General features: G+C 36.7%; 1 protein-coding gene across 1 annotated transcript in view; it reads left to right on the top strand.

Moving 5' to 3' along the window:
* The window catches only part of OSBPL1A (oxysterol binding protein like 1A), a 702,947-nt gene that overhangs the window by 59,574 nt on the left and 621,008 nt on the right, over positions 1 to 22,365 (top strand). Inside the window, 1 exon segment of the mRNA XM_053714984.1 lies at positions 5,172 to 5,246. Coding sequence (XP_053570959.1) covers positions 5,172 to 5,246 — 75 coding nt within the window.

The following is a 22,365-nucleotide window of genomic DNA, read 5'->3' as shown; positions in this document are numbered from 1 at the left end:
TTCAGAGGATTCTATCTCAGAGATTGATGCTGATAAATCTTCATATTTATTTAAGATGGAATTTATTCGCTCTTTACTTAAAGAAGTACTAATTGCTTTAGAAATAGAGGATTCTAGTCCTCTTGATACTAATTCTATACGTTTGGATAAGGTTTTTAAAGCTCCTGCGGTTATTCCAGAAGTTTTTCCTGTTCCTAATGCTATTTCTGCAGTGATTTCCAAAGAATGGGATAAATTGGGTAATTCATTTACTCCTTCTAAACGTTTTAAGCAATTATATCCTGTTCCGCCTGACAGGTTAGAATTTTGGGACAAAATCCCTAAAGTTGATGGGGCTATTTCTACCCTTGCTAAACGTACTACCATTCCTACGTCAGATGGTACCTCGTTTAAGGATCCTTTAGATAGAAAAATTGAATCCTTTCTAAGAAAAGCTTATCTGTGTTCAGGTAATCTTCTTAGACCTGCTATATCATTGGCTGATGTTGCTGCAGCTTCAACTTTTTGGTTGGAAACCCTAGCGCAACAAGTAGCAAATCGTGATTCTCATGATATTATTATTCTTCTTCAGCATGCTAATAATTTTATCTGTGATGCCATTTTTGATATTATTAGAGTTGATGTTAGGTTTATGTCTCTAGCTATCTTAGCCAGAAGAGCTTTATGGCTTAAAACTTGGAATGCTGATATGGCTTCTAAATCAACTCTACTTTCCATTTCTTTCCAGGGAAACAAATTATTTGGTTCTCAGTTGGATTCTATTATTTCAACTGTTACTGGTGGGAAAGGAACTTTTTTACCACAGGATAAAAAATCTAAAGGTAAAAACAGGGCTAACAATCGTTTTCGTTCCTTTCGTTTCAACAAAGAACAAAAGCCTGATCCTTCGTCCTCAGGAGCAGTTTCAGTTTGGAAACCATCTCCAGTCTGGAATAAATCCAAGCCTGCTAGAAAGGCAAAGCCTGCTTCTAAGTTCACATGAAGGTACGGCCCTCATTCCAGTTCAGCTGGTAGGGGGCAGGTTACGTTTTTTCAAAGAAATTTGGATCAATTCTGTTCACAATCTTTGGATTCAGAGCATTGTTTCAGAAGGGTACAGAATTGGTTTCAAGATGAGACCTCCTGCAAAGAGATTTTTTCTTTCCCGTGTCCCAGTAAATCCAGTGAAAGCTCAAGCATTTCTGAATTGTGTTTCAGATCTAGAGTTGGCTGGAGTAATTATGCCAGTTCCAGTTCCGGAACAGGGGATGGGGTTTTATTCAAATCTCTTCATTGTACCAAAGAAGGAGAATTCCTTCAGACCAGTTCTGGATCTAAAATTATTGAATCGTTATGTAAGGATACCAACGTTCAAGATGGTAACTGTAAGGACTATATTGCCTTTTGTTCAGCAAGGGAATTATATGTCCACAATAGATTTACAGGATGCATATCTGCATATTCCGATTCATCCAGATCATTTTCAGTTCCTGAGATTCTCTTTTCTAGACAAGCATTACCAATTTGTGGCTCTACCGTTTGGCCTTGCTACAGCTCCAAGAATTTTCACAAAGATTCTCGGTGCCCTTCTGTCTGTAATCAGAGAACAGGGTATTGTGGTATTTCCTTATTTGGACGATATCTTGGTACTTGCTCAGTCTTTACATTTAGCAGAGTCTCATACGAATCGACTTGTGTTGTTTCTTCAAGATCATGGTTGGAGGATCAATTTACCAAAAAGTTGATTCCTCAAACAAGGGTAACCTTTCTGGGTTTCCAGATAGATTCAGTGTCCATGACTCTGTCTTTAACAGACAAGAGACGTCTAAAATTGATTACAGCTTGTCGAAACCTTCAGTCACAATCATTCCCTTCGGTAGCCTTATGCATGGAAATTCTAGGTCTTATGACTGCTGCATCGGACGCGATCCCCTTTGCTCGTTTTCACATGCGACCTCTTCAGCTCTGTATGCTGAACCAATGGTGCAGGGATTACACGAAGATATCTCAATTAATATCTTTAAAACCGATTGTTCGACACTCTCTAACGTGGTGGACAGATCACCATCGTTTAATTCAGGGGGCTTCTTTTGTTCTTCCGACCTGGACTGTAATTTCAACAGATGCAAGTCTCACAGGTTGGGGAGCTGTGTGGGGATCTCTGACGGCACAGGGAGTTTGGGAATCTCAGGAGGTGAGATTACTGATCAATATTTTGGAACTCCGTGCAATTTTCAGAGCTCTTCAGTTTTGGCCTCTTCTGAAGAGAGAATCGTTCATTTGTTTTCAGACAGACAATGTCACAACTGTGGCATACATCAATCATCAAGGAGGGACTCACAGTCCTCTGGCTATGAAAGAAGTATCTCGAATTTTGGTTTGGGCGGAATCCAGCTCCTGTCTAATCTCTGCGGTTCATATCCCAGGTGTAGACAATTGGGAAGCGGATTATCTCAGTCGCCAAACGTTGCATCCGGGCGAATGGTCTCTTCACCCAGAGGTATTTCTTCAGATTGTTCAAATGTGGGGGCTTCCAGAGATAGATCTGATGGCCTCTCATCTAAACAAGAAACTTCCCAGGTATCTGTCCAGATCCCGGGATCCTCAGGCGGAGGCAGTGGATGCATTATCACTTCCTTGGAAGTATCATCCTGCCTATATCTTTCCGCCTCTAGTTCTTCTTCCAAGAGTAATCTCCAAGATTCTGAGGGAATGCTCGTTTGTTCTGCTAATAGCTCCGGCATGGCCTCACAGGTTTTGGTATGCGGATCTTGTCCGGATGGCATCTTGCCAACCATGGACTCTTCCGTTAAGACCAGACCTTCTGTCGCAAGGTCCTTTTTTCCATCCGGATCTGAAATCCTTAAATTTAAAGGTATGGAGATTGAACGCTTGATTCTTAGTCAAAGAGGTTTCTCTGACTCTGTGATTGATACTATGTTACAGGCTCGTAAATCTGTATCTAGAGAGATATATTATAGAGTCTGGAAGACTTATATTTCTTGGTGTCTTACTCATTTTTCTTGGTATTCTTTTAGAATTCCGAGAATATTACAATTTCTTCAGGATGGTTTAGATAAGGGTTTGTCCGCAAGTTCCTTGAAAGGACAAATCTCTGCTCTTTCTGTTCTTTTTCACAGAAAGATTGCTATTCTTCCTGATATTCATTGTTTTGTACAAGCTTTGGTTCGTATAAAACCTGTCATTAAGTCAATTTCTCCTCCATGGAGTTTGAATTTGGTTCTGGGAGCTCTTCAAGCTCCTCCGTTTGAACCTATGCATTCATTGGACATTAAATTGCTTTCTTGGAAAGTTTTGTTCCTTTTGGCCATCTCTTCTGCCAGAAGAGTTTCTGAATTATCTGCTCTTTCTTGTGAGTCTCCTTTTCTGATTTTTCATCAGGATAAGGCGGTGTTGCGAACTTCTTTTCAATTTTTACCTAAGATTGTGAATTCCAACAACATTAGTAGAGAAATCGTGGTTCCTTCATTATGTCCTAATCCTAAGAATTCTAAGGAGAAATCGTTACATTCTTTGGATGTTGTTAGAGCTTTGAAATATTATGTTGAAGCTACTAAATCTTTCTGAAAGACTTCTAGTCTATTTGTCATCTTTTCTGGTTCTAGAAAAGGCCAGAAAGCTTCTGCCATTTCTTTGGCATCCTGGTTGAAATCTTTAATTCATCTTGCCTATGTTAAATCGGGTAAGACTCCGCCTCAGAGGATTACAGCTCATTCTACTAGGTCAGTTTCTACTTCCTGGGCGTTTAGGAATGAAGCTTCAGTTGATCAGATTTGCAAAGCAGCGACTTGGTCCTCTTTGCATACTTTTACTAAATTCTACCATTTTTATGTATTCTCTTCTTCTGAAGCAGTTTTTGGTAGAAAGGTACTTCAGGCAGTGGTTTCGGTTTGAATCTTCTGCTTATGTTTTTCATTAAACTTTATTTTGGGTGTGGATTATTTTCAGCAGGAATTGGCTGTCTTTATTTTATCCCTCCCTCTCTAGTGACTCTTGTGTGGAAAGATCCACATCTTGGGTATTCATTATCCCATACGTCACTAGCTCATGGACTCTTGTTAATTACATGAAAGAAAACATAATTTATGTAAGAACTTACCTGATAAATTCATTTCTTTCATATTAACAAGAGTCCATGAGGCCCACCCTTTTTTGTGGTGGTTATGATTTTTTTGTATAAAGCACAATTATTCCAATTCCTTATTTTATATGCTTCGCACTTTTTTCTTATCACCCCACTTCTTGGCTATTCGTTAAACTGATTTGTGGGTGTGGTGAGGGGTGTATTTATAGGCATTTTAAGGTTTGGGAAACTTTGCCCCTCCTGGTAGGAATGTATATCCCATACGTCACTAGCTCATGGACTCTTGTTAATATGAAAGAAATGAATTTATCAGGTAAGTTCTTACATAAATTATGTTTTTTTCTCGCTCTCTTCTTTTTTCTCGCTCTCTTCTTTTTTCTCGCTCTCTTCTCTTCTTTTTCTCTTTTTTCTCTTCTTTTTCTCTTTTTTCCTCTTCTTTTTTTTCCTCTTCTTTTTTTTCTCTTCTTTTTTTTTCTCCTTTTTTTTTTCTCCTTTTTTTTTTCTCTTCTTTTTTTTTTTCTCTTCTTTTTTTTCTCCTTTTTTTTTCTCCTTTTTTTTTCTCCTTTTTTTTTCTCCTTTTCTCTTCTTTTTTTTTTCTCTTCTTTTTTTTTTCTCCTTTTTTTTTCTCTTCTTTTTTTTCTCTTCTTTTTTTTCTCCTTTTTTTTTTTTTCTCTTTTTTTTTTTTCTCTTCTTTTTTTTTCTCCTTTTTTTTTCTCCTTTTTTTTTCTCCTTTTTTTTTTCTCTTATTTTTTTTTTCTCTTATTTTTTTTTTCTCATTTTTTTTTCTCTTATTTTTTTTATATTATTTTTTTTATCCTTTTTTTTTTTTGTGTTTTTTTTTTTTTCTCTTCTTTTTTTTTTTTCTCTTCTTTTCATTTAAAATGTTATGCTCTCATGAAAGGAGAAACATTTGGGTTTCATGGCCCATTAAGAAAAGGGAAGAGATGTAGTGCTTAGAATTGTAACTGTGTATGACTCGGCCACTGTTAATGAGACCAGGCGGACATTTTAGCCTCTATTAATATCTTGTTTCCCATTTAACAAACATTTGTTTAGTTTTCCTTAATTTCATCTCATGCATTTTTAGGCTGGCGCTGATGTGAATGTACTAAATGACCTTGGGGACACTCCTCTGCACCGAGCTGCATTTACTGGACGTAAGGTGAAAAGTGAACTATCTAATATTGACTAGCACAAGTGATAAAAACTGTATGCAAAAGGCAAGAGGTGTGTGCCGTGTAAGTCCAACCTGCTGCACATTAGGGATTAGAAGCATCTATTACAAGGTTGCAAAATAAATGTGAAAACTTTCAAACTCTCACTTCAGGATTTAGAAAGCTTTTCTTATATAATACAATTCATTTCACCTTCCTAAGATTTGTTAATAGTGGTACAATCATCCAGCTTCCTATACCTCCATAGATTTTATTTGTGGACACTATCATGAAATCTAAGGTTCAGCTCAAGCCATACTACCAAGAAAATACTAACCTTGAAGGGATACGGAAACCAAACTTTTTTTCTTTCATGATTCGGATAGAGCATGCAATTTATTAAACAACTTTCTTATTTACTCTTTTATTATCAATTTTTTTTCTCTTTGTATGTAGGGTAGATTAGCCACTCCTTTTTTTTCTTTTCAAAGTGTGCATTTCCTTTTTTAAAGTAAAAGTAGTCTACTCCAGTCTACTTTTTTATTGTTTAAAAAGGAAGATAATCCCTTTATTACCCATTCCCCAGTTTTGCATAGCCAACACGGTTATACTAGTATACTTTTTACCTCTGTGATTACCTTGTATCTATGCCTCTGCAGACTGACCCCTTATTTCAGCACTTATGACAGACTTGCATTTAGACAAACCTGTGCTGAGTCATAAATAACTCCACCGGAGTCAGCACAATGTTATCTATATGGCACACATGAACTAGCACAGTCTAGCTGTGAAAAACTGTCAATGCACTGAGATAAGAGCTGGTCTTCAAGGGCTTAGAAATTAGCATATGAGCCTATCAAGGTTTAGCTTTAAATAAAAGAATACCAAGAGAACAAAGCAAATTTGATGATAAAACTACATTGGAAAGTTGTTTAAAATTGCATGCCATATCTGTATCATGAAAGTTTAATTCTGACAAGACTGTCCCTTTTTAAATTAAGTAAAACTAGGACTGCATAAATAAAGTACATGGCAAAATGTTTTTTACTATGCATGATTAAACATTTTATATTATAATCTCAGTGTTTCATGTCATTTTAAATTCATCTCTGTGATTGATTAAAGGGATAGTAAACGCCAAAAATGTTAATGTTTTAAAAAATAGTTAATCCCTTTATTTAACATTCCCCAGTTTTGCGTAACCAACACAGTAATATTAATATAATTTTTATCATGTGCCCCCACGTACGCAAATATATATCTGGGCTGGTGGGAGGAAACCATTGTGTTTCATGAGACCTTAAAACACTATACTCAATATATCATTGGTCCAGCTATATAGAGGATATTATCTTTGTCTGGGATGGCCCCACTTATCTTCTGCATGAATTTATCAAATTGCTTAATGTTAATCCAAAAAAAGATGGTGTGTAATAATAGCTATACACCAGAGGGCGCTGTGAGCCTTATACAGATACCTATATAACCCTAAATCACAATAGACATATGAACATAGTTGCTCAATACATACGATCTCTCCCAAAATAAAAGATATATGTCCAATTTATGATAAGGGTACCCAAAGTCTTATTTAAAAGTCCAAATTGCAGAGTTAGTTTCACACTTTAAGGCTTGTACACTGAATATTCAGGCTGCTCTCTCCCTTCCTCCACTGTGTAGTAGTAGATCTAAAAGGATAAAAACACAAGAGAGGCGCCCAAATGTGTGTATCTGTAACAAGCTGTAATTTGATGATGCAACAAGTCTTAACACAAACTACTCACAATTTGAATGAGCACACTTATGTGCTTGTAGTTGCGGGCTGGCTATCAGAACTACCCAGCTGGCTCCCTCCGGTCTCTACTCACTCTCAGTCTGCAAATACAAAAGCGCCCAAATGTGTGTATCTGTGATAGCAAATTAAATCAGCACCAAACTTTTCACACAGGGTGCTCACAATTTGTTAGAGCACACCTATGTGCTTGTAGACACTGGCTGGCTATTAGAGCTAACCAGCTGGCTCCCTCCGGTCTCAGAACTCCTCCACTGCAGGTGTATGGTAATGCTGGGCTCACCAAATGAGTATCCAAGCCAACAGATAAAAACAAAATCTTTTATTCTTATGACAATAATGGCTGTGATACAAAAGTTTGTATGGGTGAGCATATGGAACGGCCATTTCATCAGGCATATTTTACATCAAACATTCCTCGGCTTTTATAGCCGCAATTACCATACATCCTGCATAAAAGAAACCTCCCTAAAAGAGGGTGTGTGGAATCATTAACCAATCCCTACCTCTTGTGTTCGTACCTTGTACTCTGATTTGCCACTTACACTGGGTGTGTGTGGATCTCAACCCAACTACCTGTGTTAATCACTGGGGGATATGCGTGATAGTGTGCACAGCTGACCTGAGCTCCATTGATGCGAGCATTTCTTACATGTAGTGCTATATTAGATCTATAGATCATAACATCCTTCATATACGTAAACTATATCCCGGATGTTACTAGTATACCATTTACTAGTGTATGGCTAATATATATATTGATGATCATACATAATATATATATATATATATATATATATATATATATATATATATATATATATATATATATATATATATATATATATATATATATATATATATATATATATATATATATATACATCGCACCTAACTTATTTAAAAAAATTATACATTTAAAATTAAAAACTATATTTATAGATGGCTAAAATCATTATTTAATATAAGAATTTATATATCCATAAACAATTGCTACACTTAGAGGATCAAGAGCCTATATTTCAATTTTTCCCACAAATTCCAAAGGCAAATGAGTGTGATGTATGTATATATACCCTTGTAAAGTTGAGGTCTCCAATTTCATAGTGTGTATATTACTGCGTGACCCTTTACGATAAAACTAAAGGATTTAATTATTTACCTAATGCACCTTTCTTTCTAACCAAGGCATTACAGGGCCCATAATACTTTTAATATTTATTATTACTGAGATTATACTATGCACTATAAAGAGCACATCCAAGGATATACGGTATTGGCTAATGTGCCTTACTTGTCTGTTTTTTAACGTGGCTGTTATACCTTGCTTGTTCTTTCTTATTATGTTAATATATAAAGAATATTCTAAATAATGAATATTACGTGTGGTTTTGTGTTGAATATAATATCCCTTACATGGTGATAAAAAGGTGTATTACACCATTTTGTGATTAGTGGGTTAGATGTAATATATTAACTATTATAGTCCCTAATACTACTACATTGTGCACTCAAATATACTTAAAAATACTTGCGTTACTTCATCTATGTGAATCTATATTCTTCCTAATTCATACCTATAGTTATAAATTTTGTACATTATCATAGTAGTGTAAAGTAAAAATTATTATTAGTGTATTAATATTAACCCCTTAGTGACCAGAGCACTTTTCCATTTTCTGTCCGTTTGGGACCAAGGCTATTTTTACATTTTTGCAGTGTTTGTGTTTAGCTGTAATTTTCCTCTTGCTCATTTACTGTACCCACACATATTATATACCGTTTTTCTCGCCATTAAATGGACTTTCCAAAGATACCATTATTTTCATCATATCTTATAATTTATTATAAAAAAAATTATAAAATATGAGAAAAAAGTGGAAAAAACACACTTTTTCTAACTTTGACCCCCAAAATCTGTTACACATCTACAACCACCAAAAAACACCCATGCTAAATATTTTCTAAATTTTGTCCTGAGTTTAGAAATACCCAATATTTACATGTTCTTTGCTTTTTTTTTACAAGTTATAGGGCCATAAATACAAGTAGCACTTTGCTATTTCCAAACCATTTTATTCAAGATTAGCGCTAGTTACATTGGGACACTGATATCTTTCAGGAATCCCTGAATATCCCTTGACATGTATATATATTTTTTTTAGAAGACATCCCAAAGTATTGATCTAGGCCAATTTTGGTATATTTCATGCCACCATTTCACCGCCAAATGCGATCAAATACAAAAAATCGTTCACTTTTTCACAAACTTTCGGTTTCTCACTGAAATTATTTACAAACAGCTTGTGCAATTATGGCATAAATGGTTGTAAAATTTTCTCTGGGATCCCCTTTGTTCAAAAATAGCAGACATATATGGCTTTGGCATTGCTTTTTGGTAATTAGAAGGCCGCTAAATGCCGCTGCGCACCACACGTGTATTATGCCCTGCAGTGCAGGGGTTAATTGGGGAGCTTGTAGGGTTAATTTTAGCTTTAGTCTAGTGTAGCAGACAACCCAAAGTATTGATCTAGGCCCATTTTGGTATATTACATGCCACCATTTCACCGCCAAATGCGATCAAATAAAAAAAAAAGTTCCCTTTTTCACAAACTTTTTGTTTCTCACTGAAATTATTTACAAACAGCTTGTGCAATTATGGCATAAATGGTTGTAAATTTTTCTCTGTGATCCCCTTTGTTCAGAAATAGCAGACACATATGGCTTTGGCGTTGCTTTTTGGTACTTAGGCCGCTAAATGCGCATCACATGTATTATGGCTAGCAGTGAAGGGGTTAATTAGGTAGCTTGTAGGGAGCTTGCAGGGTTAATTTTAGCTTTAGTGTAGAGCTTAGCCTCCCACCTGAAACATCAGACCCCCTGATCCCTCCCAAACAGCTCTCTTCCCTCCCCCACCCCACAATTGTCCCCGCCATCTTAAGTACTGGCAGAAACTCTGCCAGTACTAAAATAAGCTATATTTGGGCTTTTTTTTTAAAAAAGAAAAGGCATATTTACATATGCTGCTCTGTAGGACCCCCCTTTAGCCCCCAACCTGACTGATCCCCCACCAAACAGCTCTCTAACTCTCCCCCTCTGTCTTAATGGCCGCCATCTTGGGTACTGGCAGCTGTCTGCCAGTACCCAGTTTAGAATAAAATTGCTTATATTTTTTCATTTTTTCCCCTTTTCTGTAGTGTAGCTCCCTGCCCCACCAAAGACCAACCCCCCACCCCCTCCTAGATACATTCGATTTATATATTTTTTAAATTAAAATACCCCTTTCTCAAACTTTTCAAACTTTGATTTTCTGTAGTGTAGCGTTCCCACCCGCTCCCGCCCCGTGCACGCGCCCGCCCGCCGCACCCCCCCCGTGCACGCGTGCGCGCCCCATCGGCCCTGCCCCCGATCCCGCCCCCCTCTACATTACCCGGCCCATCGATGGCCGCCCACCCGCCTCCCAAGTCTGCTCCCACCCACCAACGATACCGGCCATCGATGTCCGGTGCAGAGAGGGCCACGGAGTGGCTCTCTCTGCATCGGATCGCCATCTAGAGTTATTGCAGGATGCCTCCATATCGAGGCATCACTGCAATAACCGGAAAGCAGCTGGAAGCGAGCAGGATAGCTTCCAGCTGCTTTCCACACCGAGGACGTGCAGGGTACGTCCTCAGGCGTTAACTGCCTTTTTTTTGAGGACGTACCCTGCACGTCCTCGGTCGTTAAGGGGTTAATGCTATCTTTTACTATGTGAACTATTGATTATGGTGAATAGATATGTGAAGCAATACAACGTGAATGATATTAACTTCCTCTATTAATGTGAATATTAAATAAATAATATTAATAATTTATTAATATTCACATTAATAGAGGAAGTTAATATCATTCACGTTGTATTGCTTCACATATCTATTCACCATAATCAATAGTTCACATAGTAAAAGATAACATTAATAATATTAATACACTAATAATAATTTTTACTTTACACTACTATGATAATGTACAAAATTTATAACTATAGGTATGAATTAGGAAGAATATAGATTCACATAGATGAAGTAACGCAAGTATTTTTAAGTATATTTGAGTGCACAATGTAGTAGTATTAGGGACTATAATAGTTAATATATTACATCTAACCCACTAATCACAAAATGGTGTAATACACCTTTTTATCACCATGTAAGGGATATTATATTCAACACAAAACCACACGTAATATTCATTATTTAGAATATTCTTTATATATTAACATAATAAGAAAGAACAAGCAAGGTATAACAGCCACGTTAAAAAACAGACAAGTAAGGCACATTAGCTAATACTGTATATCCTTGGATGTGCTCTTTATAGTGCATAGTATAATCTCAGTAATAATAAATATTAAAAGTATTATGGGCCCTGTAATGCCTTGGTTAGAAAGAAAGGTGCATTAGGTAAATAATTAAATCCTTTAGTTTTATCGTAAAGGGTCACGCAGTAATATACATACTATGAAATTGGAGACCTCAACTTTACAAGGGTATATATACATACATCACACTCATTTGCCTTTGGAATTTGTGGGAAAAATTGAAATATAGGCTCTTGATCCTCTAAGTGTAGCAATTGTTTATGGATATATAAATTCTTATATTAAATAATGATTTTAGCTATCTATAAATATAGTTTTTAATTTTAAATTTATAATTTTTTTAAATAAGTTAGGTGCAATATATATATATATGAATTTTATGTATGATCATCAATATATATATTAGCCATACACTAGTAAATGGTATTCTAGTAACATCCGGGATATAGTTTACGTATATGAAGGATGTTATGATCTATAGATCTAATATTGCACTGCATAGCACTACATGTAAGAAATGCTCGCATCAATGGAGCTCAGGTCAGCTGTGCACACTATCACGCATATCCCCCAGTGATTAACACAGGTAGTTGGGTTGAGATCCACACACACCCAGTGTAAGTGGCAAATCAGAGTACAAGGTACGAACACAAGAGGTAGGGATTGGTTAATGATTCCACACACCCTCTTTTAGGGAGGTTTCTTTTATGCAGGATGTATGGTAATTGCAGCTATAAAAGCCGAGGAATGTTTGATGTAAAATATGCCTGATGAAACGGCCGTTAGAGCCGAGAAACGCGTAGCATATTTCCATATGCTCACCCATACAAACTTTTGTATCACAGCCATTATTGTCATAAGAATAAAAGATTTTGTTTTTATCTGTTGGCTTGGATACTCATTTGGTGAGCCCAACATTACCATACACCTGCAGTGGAGGAGTTCTGAGACCGGAGGGAGCCAGCTGGTTAGCTCTAATAGCCAGCCAGTGCCTACAAGCACATAGGTGTGCTCTAACAAATTGTGAGTACCCTGTGTGAAAAGTTTGGTGCTGATTTAATTTGCTATCACAGATACACACATTTGGGCGCTTTTGTATTTGCAGACTGAGAGTGAGTAGAGACCGGAGGGAGCCAGCTGGGTAGTTCTGATAGCCAGCCCGCAACTACAAGCACATAAGTGTGCTCATTCAAATTGTGAGTAGTCTGTGTTAAGACTTGTTGCATCTTCAAATTACAGCTTGTTACAGATGCACACATTTGGGCGCCTCTCTTGTGTTTTTATCTTAATGTTAATCCATTTGGTCTTTCTCACTATGGCGACCAATGAACATAAAATAGAATTGCTTGACTTGGTAATTCAAAAAAATGATAATCACCTAGTAACGGATACATACAGAAAACACACGGCCACTAATATTCTATGTGCCAGCAGTTTTCATCATCCCAATACTATCAAAAGTTTACCAGTAGGTGAATATCTTAGATTGCGTAGAAACTGTACCACTGTGGAATCTTTTAACATAGAATAGCCTCTTTGAAGAAGCCTATTTTAAGTTCAAATGCTTCTAAGAAATCGCTTGCTAGAGCATATCACAAGGCTCTTAACAAAAATTGAGCTGAGCTTCTAACTCCTAAACGAGTAAACATTACTAACCCCCTTAGGTTTATATCTACATTCTCAGGCCAGAGTGAACAAATTTCTAACATATTACGTATACATTGGCATGTCTTACAAGCCGATGAACAATCGCAGTTGGTGATTACCATGAAACCTCTTTTCACCTACAGACGAGTCAACAATCTCAACGATTAGCTAACCACTAGCCACTTTGATAGGACCGCTAAAAACTACCTTTGTATAAGGGATCTATTGCATGTGGCAATTGCAAGGTATGCCAGTACATTGTTTAAGAAAAAAACAATCATTGACAGATTTTACAAATAAATGGACCATTAACAGTCACATCACATGTAAAACCACCAATGTGATATACTGCTTATCATGCAGTAGGAATGACTACCAAATGTATGGGCACCAGAATGACAGAACATTTAAGTAATATTAGGACTGCACGTAAAGATGTGGAAAATAAGAAAAAGATTACCAGTGTAGCTAGACATTTTTTACAATGCCATAATGGCAACACTGGTACCTTCAAATGCTGGGGCCTAGAATCATAGAAACTAGGTATCAGAGGGGGTGATACTGAGCAAGTACTTCTAAAGAAAGAAGCAAGATGGATATTCAAACTACAATCTGTCATGCCCAATGGTATGAACGAAAATAATAACTTTTGGGTCTTTCTATAGAACAATATATTTAATAGGAACTCACATCCATCATTGAATCAATTTTATTGTCCATTTATGGAAATTTCATTTATCCATATACGGACATGTGGCATGGTTATTATTTTTCACCACATTTTAATTTCACTGATTCAAATTCCTTGTACCATGGTAATAGAGGTATAAAGATAATGTTGATATTAGTATATTAAGTTTGTGACCTTAGGACGCATCTAGAATATATGTATTTGTAATGCGTTTATTTCATGTACATAATGAATATGCGGGTCCTTTTTAATATACTTTTATTGTTTTCATTAAACCTCCACTTACATCATTTTGACACAGGTACATAGTGTTTATTATTTGTAGGTGAAGGTACATAGATACCTTTTTACCACAATTTATAAATTGATACAGTGGTTTGGACTGACAGTTCCATCTATATATAGAAAGAATAAAACTTTGATATGCACCCCAAATATTGTGAAATAATTTGGTTACCAAACACCACAGCACTAATACAAAATTTTTAGCCTATTTTGGTATAGTGGGATTAGATGTCAAACATATAAATATTTCACTTGCAGATAGGATCCGTAACATTAAGGAATCAGCTTCTGCATGTTTCAGTAAAATTTCCCTTCATTATAGGATTGGTAAATGGCGATCTAAGTGGAAGCTGGGTTAAGAATTCACTGGAAGGTGCATTTTGAAAAGGTGCATGTCAAGTTTCCCATATTTACCAAGTACTCTTTTTAGGTTGCCATGTAGTGAATTAGTATTGACATTAGATAACAACATATTTTCCACCTAAGTTCATGCCCATACATATTACTCTCAAGGAGATGAAAAGAGCTTATGGGTGTGTATGCTAAGTCAGAAATCATTGGCTAAACAATACAGCACGTTGAATCTAACCTGATTGGCACCAATCCTCAGCACGCCTCCGCCCTACGGAGGCAGAACCCATCTGATAGGTCAGTAAAGGGGCGTGATCGGGACTGGCCTCTTAATGGTCAAAAAACTGCATTGAAGGGTTTAAAAGCCCTGCGTCTTCGGCAATCGGTTTGTCTTCCACTGAAAAAAAGATATACATTGAAAAAGGCCCGTGTTTGTGGCCAAAACACATTTGTACTCAGCTACACCACTAATTTTACTGTCCCTGAAGCCAACGCTTTCAATTATCTGCCAGGAAACGGGGATGGTTTACAGTGGTTCTAGTTTATTGTCATAGGTGATGGGTAGTGGTTGTGTGTTATTTAAGGGTAAATGATTTGTATGTTACCCATTTTAATACATTTAATTAAAGTTTGATTTTTAACTTACTTAAATTATATGCCTGAGTGAGCTGCTATACTCAACCTAGCTATTCATTAATTAGGAAAGAGTTCTAGTCAATCCCTTTCTTGTCCCCTTTTCTTTCCCCATTCCCTGTTTTAATATTTAAATAACTCCAACATGCATGAACACAATGTTATCTATATGAAACACATGAACTAACACCCTCTAGCTGTGAAAAACTGTTAAATGCATTCAGAAAAGAGGCGGCCTTCAAGGACTTAGAAATTAGCATATGAAATTAGCATATGAGCCTACCTAGGTTTAGCTTTCAACTAAGAATAACAAGAGAAAAAAGCAAATTTGATGAGAAAAGTAAATTAGAAAGTTGTTTAAACTTACATGCCCTATTTAAATCATGAAAGTTTAATTTGGACTTTACTTTCCCTTTAAAACTGCCCTTAGTCCTACCTACATCAAAGAGAAAAAGACAACCAATAGTGCAACACAGTTCACATAGAGCCCAAATTAAAAACTCTTGTAAAAACACACTCGTGATTCATAAGTAAGTGTATCCAATAGTTTCAACTTGCATGTAAGTTGAACTTCAGGATAGAACCTTGGACTCCAAATTCCAAACTTATATTGTTACTGCTGTTCTACAACAGGATTCAATATAAAGAGAAAATTTGTATCCAATAGTTGCAACTTGCTTGTAGTTAACCTCAAAGAGAGAAAGACAACCAGTAGTGCAACACAGTTTCCAATAGAGCCCAAAAACTTGTTAAAGGACCAGTCAACACTGTAGATTTGAATAATCAACAAATGCAAGATAACAAGACAATGCAGCACTTAGTCTGAACTTCAAATGAGTAGTGGATTTTTTTTCTGACAATTTTAAAAGTTATGTCTTTTTCCACTCCCCCTGTACCAAGTGACAGCAATCAGCCATTCACAAATGCATAAACACTTATTCTTGCACATGCTCAGTAGGAGCTGGTGACTCAAAAAGTTTAAATATAAAAAGACTGTGCACATTTTGTTAATGGAAGTAAATTGGAAAGTTGTTTAAAATGGCATGCTCTAACTGAATAATGAGTTTAATTTTGATTGAGTGTCCCTTTAAAACACTCACCAAGCCTTAAGCTACACTTGCTTAAAAAATTGTGCTCTGTATAAATCACTCCAGCAAAACAGGAACTGGCAATTTTAAATATAAATTTATTCCACAATTTAAATTATCGGAACTATTGCAACTATTGGATAGAAATGTTCTCTTATATTGAATCATGTTGTAGCACAGCACAGACTATAGGTTTGGAATTTGGAGACCAAGGGTCTATCCTTAGAAGGTCAATTTACATGCAAATTGCAACTATTGGATTATAGCAGAGGCATTTAAAGGTTTCTTTATCTTTTATTTACACAAGGACTTACATGCAGTTATATGAAAATTGGTGTATACTGTCCCTTTAATAGACACTACTATAAAGAGTAATATGCACAGATACTGATATACAAATCCAGTATAAAACCGTTTAAAAACTTATTTAGATGCTTCCAGTTTAGCTCTGTTTAAAAGGTTACTGGAACACCCACTGCAAGTGGGAAATATCAGACACTCCCCCCTCCCCCTTTCTTTGCATATGAAAAAACCCTTTACACAAACAGAAGCAAGCTGGAGTAGGTATACATCGGTATTCTCCTAAAACGTTGGGGCTTGGCTAGGAGTCTGAAAATCAGAGCAATGTTATTTAAAAATAAGCAAAACTATCCATTTAAAAAAAAAAAAAAAACTTTATGGGCTAGATAAATCCTCTACAAAACATTTATGCAAAGAAAAAAATGAGTGTATAATGTCCCTTTTAATGGGCACAGTTTATTTTTACATTGCTTTTCTTTCATTGTTTATTAAAGTACCAACATATCAACCTTCAGGTATCAAACTTTAAAATGTTTATTGCTTTTCTCATTTTTATATATTGTTTTTTTATATTATTAAATAATATAATGTATGTATGTGTCTAAAAATATCTTTTTGCTAAAAATAACAGCCACTACTCTACTTATTTGACCTCTCAGCTGCCTTCGACACAGTTGACCACCCCCTCCTCCTACAGACTCTCAGCTCTCTTGGTCTCTGTGACAAAGCCCTTTCTTGGATTCACTCTAATCTCTCTAGCATGCCCTTTTCTGTGTCATTTGCTGGAGACTCCTCATCTTCAATGCCTTTGTCGATTGGAGAAACTTCAAGGCTCTGTCCTGTGTCCTCTTTCAATATTTATACTTCTTCACTGGGTAAACTTATCAACAGCTCTGGCTTCAAATATCACCTCTATTATGATGATACTCAGATCTACCTCTCCACCCCTGCTCTCTCTCTCTATCTGTCCTTTCTTATGTCAGAAACTGCTTATCTGGCATTTTTTCCTGATTGGCCTCTCACCACCTAAAGATTAACATGTCCAAGCCTGAGCTCCTTCTAATTCACCCCCAACCCCCCCAAGCACTACTACAATTTCTGACTTTTCTATCACTCAGCTAGATTACGAGTTTTGAGCGCTATATGGAAATTAACAACCGCAACATTTTTGGCGTTATTTCACCTCCCTATAGCGCTGCTATTACAGGTTTTTTAAAAAGCAGGCTTGTGCAGGCGATATATGGTGTTGAGCTCCATACCGCATCGAAATCGAGCGCTGCTTTGATGTGCTCGTGCACGATTTCCCCATAGACATCAATGGGGAGAGCAAAAAAAAAAGCCTAACACCTGCGATCGTGGAATGAAAAGCTCTGTAACGCAGCCCCATTGATGTCTATAGGGAAATAAAAAGTTATGTTTAACTATACTAAAGTTATTAACCCCTAAACCTAACCCTAATGTAACCCTAATACCCCCTAACTTAAATATAATTAAAATAAATCTAAATAAACCTTACAATTATTAACTAAATAATTCCTATTTTAAAACTAAAATACAAATTTACCTGTAAACAAAAAAAACTAAGATAGCTACAAAATAACTAAGTTATATTGTAGCTATCTTAGGTTTTATTTTTATTTCACAGGTAAGTTTTGTATTTTATTTTAACTATGTAGACTAGTTATGAAATAGTTATTAACTATTTACTAGCTACCTAGTTAAAATAAATACAAAGTTACTGTAAAATAAAACCTATCCTGCCTTACACTAAAACCTAACATTACAATAAAATGAAATAAATTAAATTAATAATATACAATTTACTAACTTACAAATAAAATACACACTAAATTACAAAAAATTAAAAACAAAATTATCAAAAATAAAAACAAATTACTCCTAATCTAATAGCCCTATCAAAATACCCCCCCCCTCCAAAATAAAAAAAAACAAAACAACCCTAGCCTACACTAAACTGCCAATGGCCCTTAAAAGGGCCTTTTGCGGGGCATTGCCCCAAAGAAATCGTCTCCTTTACATTGCAAGGGTTAGGGTTAGACTTAGGGTTACGTTAGGATTAGGGGTTAATATATTTATGTAGAGTTAGTCATGTGGGACGTCAGGGGTTAATAATTTATTTTAGTATATTTCGTTGTGGGGGGCTTGCGGTTTAGTGGTTAATAGGTTTATTAATGCGACGGTATGGGCGGATGGCAGATTAGGGGTTAATAATATTTAAATAGTGTTTGCAATGCGGGAGGGCGGCGGTTTAGGGGTTAATAGGTTTATTATAGTGGCAGCGAGGAGCGGAATAGGGGTAAATAAATTTTAATAGTGGCGGCGAGGTCCGGAGCGGCAGATTAGGGGTTAATACATTTATTATAGTGTTTGTGATGTGGGAGGGCCTCGGTTTAGGGGTTAATAGGTAGTTTATGGGTGTTAGTGCACTTTGTAACACTTTAGTTATGAGTTTTATGTTACAGCTTTGTAGCGTAAAACTCATAACTACTGACTTTAGATGGCGGTACGGATCTTGTCAGTATAGGGTGTCCCGCTCACTTTTTGGCCTTCCAGGCAAACTCGTAATACCGGCACTATGGGAGTCCCATTGAAAAAGGACTTTTTAAAAAGTGCAGTTCTGATGTTGCGTGATGGACAAAAAGGTGTGCGGTACACCTGTTACTTAATAATTGACTTCATCTCACTTCGTCTCACTTTTTACTAATATGATTCTCACTCTTGCAGTCCCCACCTCCTGTTTCACCACCATCTTTCTAATTTACTTCTAATATCTAATTTGTTTTATTCTCTTGATATTCTTTGCTGAAAAGCATATCTAGATATGCTCAGTAGCTGCTGATTGGTTGCTGCACATAGAAGCCTTGTGTGATTGGCTCACCCATGTGCATTGCTTTTTCTTCAACTAAGGATATCTAAAAAATGAAGCAAAATAAATAATAGAAGTAAATTGTAATGTTTTTTAAATTTGTATTCTCTATCTGAATCATGAAAGAAAGATTTTGGGTTTAATGGCCCTTTAAATTAATCAGTTTAACCAGACCTGAGCTATCGAGCAGATTTCAAAGGAACAAGATCTTCCTGCCTATAAATCAGTCCAGATTGGAATGCATAGAAAGAACTGTTTATAGAAAAATGCAAGTGAAGTCTGTGTTGTGTGATTATTTTATTAGGTTTATAATGCTGTTTAGCATTTAAAGTCTTCATTTCAAAGCTTTAAAAATAATGTATTAAGTGTTACTTATGACAATTTTAAGAGGGGCTTGGAACCTAACTCCCTCACTTCCCATTGACTTACATTATAAACTGGGTTTCAATTTACAACGGTTTCAATTTACAACGGTTTCGATTTACAACCATTCCTTCTGGAACCTAACCCCGGCGTAAACTGAGGGCTACATATATATATATATATATATATATATATATATATATATATATATATATATATATATATATATATATATATATATATATATATATATATAATCAGTGACGTGAGGTCAGAGGCGGGTGAGGCACTGGCATGATACGCCCAAGAAACACACGCATATATATATATATATATATATATATATATATACATACATATCACTAAATTACTGGCACCAACAAGTATTTAGCACCTGAAAAGAGTTAGTTATTTCAACCTCTAGCACATAACACAAGTACTGGACAGAGACTACAGGCAGACACACACACGCAAACAGACAGACCAACCCTCACAGACAGACCCACCCACACAGACAGACTGACCCGCACAAACACACACTGAGCCTCACAGACCCCCACACAGAAAGAGACACACACACACACACACACACACACACACACACACACACAGACCCACACATACAAACAGACCCACACACACAATGAGCCTCACAGACCCCCACACACACAGACAGACCCACACAGTCAGCTCTGTTTAAACACAGCATCAAAGCAGCCAATGACCCATTCATTTCTTAGCACCTACAACCTCATTCAATACATTGATTTGGGGATTGCTAAAATAATATTTATAAGGCGTGTACATCCTAATAGTAAATACATATATATGGCTTATATCAAATATGAGGATAACAGGAAGTGATAACTGCTATTATCATACATAGATCATCATACTGGAAATTTAAAAAAAAGATAAACTTATATGAATATGGAAAAGCTGAAATCAAATCGTATATCCACCATCCTTACCACATACTCATTTGGAGTCACTAAGACTATAGAAATCTGTTCACTAAAACTTTATTTGACTCTCCACTCATAAATGACATATAATCAATAAAAATATGGAGCAGTTTATTTTTTATGTCAATTTAATAGAAGATACTTGAAAAGCTTTTCCAATTAAAGAGCTGCAAGATGTGCAAAAGTTAAGTGGTTAAAGGGATATAGAAATTAATATGAAGGCCATTTAAAATTGTATATGGAAATATTTCTTCGTTATTCATGCATTGGCAAAAATGGTTGCTAGAAAAAAAAGATCACAGGTTTTGCAATTACTTGTTTTGTGCACAAGGAAGCCTTACAGAGAATATGCTGTTAGGCTAATAATTGTGCACAAAACAAGTAATTGCAAAACCTGTGATCTTTTTTTCTAGCAACCATTTTGCCAATGCATGAATAATGCAGAAATATTTCCAAATACAATTTTAAATGGCCTTCATATTAATTTCTATATCCCTTTAACCACTTATCATTTGCACATCTTGCAGCTCTTTAATTGGAAAGGCTTTTCAAGTATCTTCTTTTAAATTGACATAAAAAATAAACTGCTCCATATTTTTATTTATTATGTGTCTTGTCATTTATGACTGGAGAGTCGCTGAGCCCCCCTGCAATAAATGATGTCCCCAGCCCCCCCTGCAATAAAATGATGCCCCAAGCCCCCTGCAATAAAAGTATGTCCCCAGCCCCCCCTGCAAAAAAAGTATGCTTCCAGCCATAAATGATGTCCCAGCCACCCAACAATAAAATTATGCCCCCAGCCGCTGCAATAAAATGATGCCCCCAGCACCTCTGCAATAAAATGATGCTCCCAGCAATAAAATGATGCCCTGAGACCCCTGCAATAAATGATGCCACCAGCCCCACTTCAATAAATGATGCCCACAGCAATAAAATGAAGCCCCCAGGCCAGCCCCCCTGCAATAAAATGATGGCCCCAAGCCCCCCTGTAATAAAATTATATCCCCAGCCCCCCTGCAATAAAATGATGTCCCCAGCCCCCCTTGCAATAAAATTATGCCTCCAGCCATAAATGATATCCCAGCCCCCTAGGAGCTGTCCTGTCCGCCATGATAATAACAAAAGCACAGCACACTATCTACCAAATAGTAATAAAGAATAATCCTACATGCCAGCTTCATCTAGACTGGGTCTACCGTCTATCTTCTACATCTTGTTGTAACTAGCATCCAGTAAGGATGCTCCTCCCAGAACTTTCAAGGAACTTCAACTAAGTGAGCACATACAGGGCCAGACAGGGCCACCAGAGTGCCGTAATACTAGCATTATTAAAATATAAATTATAATATTATGTTATGTTCGATGTGCGTCACTGGCACTCAGTCTCTGACCTTCACCACGGCACCTACCTAGTACAGTGACTGTGAACTCCAGTCCCTCCAGTCTGTAGTGCTCTGCTCCTGAGTCCGACTGTCACTGTCTGACTGACTGAGTGAGGCTTGAGCAGCTGAGCTGACTGCTGTGCTGAGCCTGAGGACGGGTCAAGGCTGGCCTGAGACTCTGTCTGATACACCACTGGTCACGCCGTCGAATTCACGAGTGAGCACTCTGCCTGCTGACTGTTCTAATCTTCTGACGACGAACACTTACGGTCGCAAGTGACAACACGTACCTGACTACCAGACGCTGCCTGAATCATTCCGCGCCTGCCGCCTAACAATTTCCCACCCAGCAACTCAGCCCAGAGACTCAGACATACTCATGT

The sequence above is a fragment of the Bombina bombina genome, chromosome 5 (genome assembly GCF_027579735.1).
Source record: "Bombina bombina isolate aBomBom1 chromosome 5, aBomBom1.pri, whole genome shotgun sequence".
NCBI classification, from domain to species: Eukaryota; Metazoa; Chordata; class Amphibia; order Anura; family Bombinatoridae; genus Bombina; species Bombina bombina.
The sequence above is the reverse complement of the archived record's forward strand: the minus strand, read 5'-3'. Positions and strand labels throughout refer to the sequence as shown.